The following is a 3,067-nucleotide window of genomic DNA, read 5'->3' on the forward strand; positions in this document are numbered from 1 at the left end:
GGGGGCCTTTGAGGGCCCTCAAAAGGTGCTCCTAAGCCTTCCAACTTGGCTCAAGAGGTTGCGGTGGTTCTACAAGACCCACAACTGTCCCAGGAGAAAGCTCTGGAGAACTTCAGAAGGTCCCCAACTGCCGGGAGGAGGGAAGGAATCCGGTCATCTTCTAGAGGTGGACAGAGAAACAGTTTGGAGAACTTGAGAAGATCCCCAACTCCTGCCGGGGAAGAAGTCAAGGATTTGAGTCATCAGGTGGTGGATGTAAAAAGAAGCTTTTTGGGAAAACTTCAGAAGATCCACAAGTCCTGCCAGGAGGAGGCAAGGAATCCGGTCATCCGGTAGTGGACAGGCAAACAGTCTGGAGAACTTCAGAACATTCCCACCAAGAAGAGGCAAGGAGCAGGTTGAGGACAATCCCATCGGAAGAGTCAAGGAAGGTGGAGATTGGGGGTCTAATCGGTCCTGGGTTAGCAAGGGCTCTGGAAGGACTGGAGGAGGTGGGGGGGATCTGCCCCCCCCCAGCCCCACACCTCTAAGCATGTTCTTCTTCTCTGTGCTGGTGGTGGTCCCATGGATCCTTGGACCTCACGGTGCTGATTCTGCATTTTCCATGTGCCAGAGTTTGGACCTTGAGGTGGCAAGGGCCAGAAGGATTCAGGCAATCCGAGGCCAGATCCTAAGCAAGCTGCAGCTGGAGACACCCCCCAAGGAAGAAGGGGCGCCTCATCCGTTGCCCCCCGAAGTGATGCTCCTCTTCAACAGCACGCGGGAGCCAGTGAGACAGCTGGCGACCTGCGAGGGACAATGCCCGGCGCTGCGCCAGGACGAGGAATATTACGCCAAAGAAGTCCGGCGGGTGGATATGTTGAGTCTCGGGCACGCTGACAGTAAGAGGGGGGTGGGTGTGTTCTTGCAAAGTGGAGGGGGGCACTGACCATTGGCAAAGGGAGGAGAAATGGGGAGCATCTTGTAAGGAAGAAAGAGAGAGATTGGAACGATGGGGATCGGAACGGATGGGGGCGGAAAATGAATCTGCGCGAACCTCCACAGCCGGGAGCAGTATACCAGATGAGGGGACAAACCAGAGGAAAAGAGGAACAGTTATTAACTTAACGACTGCAGCGGTTCACTTGATCACCGGAGCAGGAAAGGTTGTAAAACGGGGTGAAATTCACTTAAAAACTGTCTAGCTTAGCGACAAACATTTTTGGCCTCAACTGTGATCCTAAGTCGAGGATTCCTGGTAATCCAGATCACCCTTTTTACAGCCACAACTGAGAGATCAGGGATCTGTAGATTTTAAACGGTCTGGTCATTTAAACCAGGGCTCTGCAAACACGGCCACTTGAAGACTGGCGGACTTCAACTCCCAGAATTCCCGTGCAGGCTGGGGAATTCTGGGAGTTGAAGTCCACACGCCTTCCCATGGCCAAGTTTGGAGAGCCCTGGTTTAAACCAATAAACTGAAGATTACATATGGTACATCCTCTGGAATAAAAAAAAATGGCTGAGGGAGGCTATTACCCCACAGATTCCATCCTCGGCCCCTTCTCCACTCCTTTCTTCCGATTCCTGCACTTTGATCTCTCCCTGGCGCCCCACAACTTCAGCCGCCTCGTCCAAGCGGAGCTGAGGATCTACAAGGTCCCAAATCCTGGATCCCACGCCACCGAGCAGCACGTGGAGCTCTATCAGGTTAGGAACCCTTTTGAACCCTGCGGTCACCGGTTTGTGCCTTGGTGCTAAATCTCCTGCTTGGGATTTAGGCTGAGAAACTGACTAGGACAGCGGGCTTAGGAGTTTCAAGTAATCATCATAATAACAAAAGCCTGAACTCTCTCATTTCTAGGTGATGCAAGCAAGGGAGCCTTCTGCCCCAACCCAGCGTTACGTGGGAAGCCGAATTTTACTCCCCAGGCACCGGGCCGAGTGGGTGTCGTTTGATGTCGCTGAGAGCGTCCGTCGGTGGCCGCGGAGCAGAGGTAAGGGCATCGCTCGGCGGAAAGACTGCAACAACGATCCTCAGAGTTCTCCAAAGGACAGATAACCTCGAATGACGACTGTTTGTTTGCCACAACACCGAAAGCAGCGGTTTGGGGCTGATCCTAGCCTCTGCAACGATTGATTGATTGCACGATTCATTTAGCGACTGCAGAGGGTTTGCTTAACAACTGTGTTGAAAACAAAAAAAAGCTCATCAAATCAGGCCCCGCTCACTAGAGACCCCCTTTGCTTAGCAACAGAAATCCTGGCCCCCAGTTCCAGTTGTAAGTCGAGGATCCCCTGTACGAAGCAGAGGGAAAAGAGGTTTTTTTGTGTGTGTTTTTTGTAACTTTGGCTGTTTTTCCCCACCCGTCATCAGGGAAGAAACTCAGCTTCACACTGGGGTTGCGTTGTCCCTGTTGTACTTCCATCCCGGCCTGGAACACAATCAATTCCCAGCACAGCGAGCCGCTGGAAGCTCTCTTTGCAGGTATGTGGAGTGTTGATATTGGATTGCTGTAATTGCTTTACAGAAGAACAGAGGTTGAAGGGACCCTGGAGGTCTTCTAGTCCAACCCCCTGCTCAGGCAGGAGATCCTAGACCATTTCAGACAAACGGTGGTCTAACCTCTTCTTGAAAATCTTGAGTGATGAGGAAGGAAGGAAGGAACGAAGGAAGATAGGAAGGAAGGAAGGAAGGAAGGAAGGAAGGAAGGAAGGAAGGAAGGAAGGAGGGAGGGAAGAGAATAGCAGAATAACAGAATAATAGAGTCAGAAGGGAGGACTAACCCCCCCTGCTCAGGCAGGAGCAGAGACTGGACAGCCATTTGTACGAAATGGTCTAGGGTTTCCTGCCTGAGCAGGGGTTGGACTAGATGACCTCCAAGGTCCCTTCCCAGTTATTATTATTATCCAACCTAGACCATTTCAGAAAAATGGTTGTCCAATCTCTTCTTGAAAACTTCCAGTGATGAAGAAGGAAGGAAGGAAGGAAGGAAGGAAGGAAGGAAGGAAGGAAGGAAGGAAGGAAGGAAGGAAGGAAGGAAGGAAGGGCGGACTCTGGGGTCCTTGGTGCTCTCTGAGGTTGGCT

The 3,067-nt window shown here is 51.8% G+C and overlaps 1 protein-coding gene across 1 annotated transcript; it reads left to right on the plus strand.

Annotated features, from left to right (window-relative positions):
• Positions 1-532: 532 nt before the first annotated feature.
• Positions 533-2,499, plus strand: LOC310647033 (transforming growth factor beta-2 proprotein-like; the record flags this gene model as incomplete). The annotated part of the gene is made up of 4 exons (XM_083373957.1): positions 533-881; positions 1,526-1,689; positions 1,844-1,976; positions 2,357-2,499. 4 exons carry the CDS (start codon positions 533-535, stop codon positions 2,497-2,499), a joined length of 789 nt encoding a protein of 262 aa, XP_083230083.1.
• Between the last annotated feature and the right edge of the window lie 568 nt (positions 2,500-3,067).

This window comes from Vipera ursinii (assembly GCF_947247035.1).
Source record: "Vipera ursinii genome assembly, chromosome: 15".
Lineage (NCBI taxonomy): Eukaryota > Metazoa > Chordata > Lepidosauria > Squamata > Viperidae > Vipera > Vipera ursinii.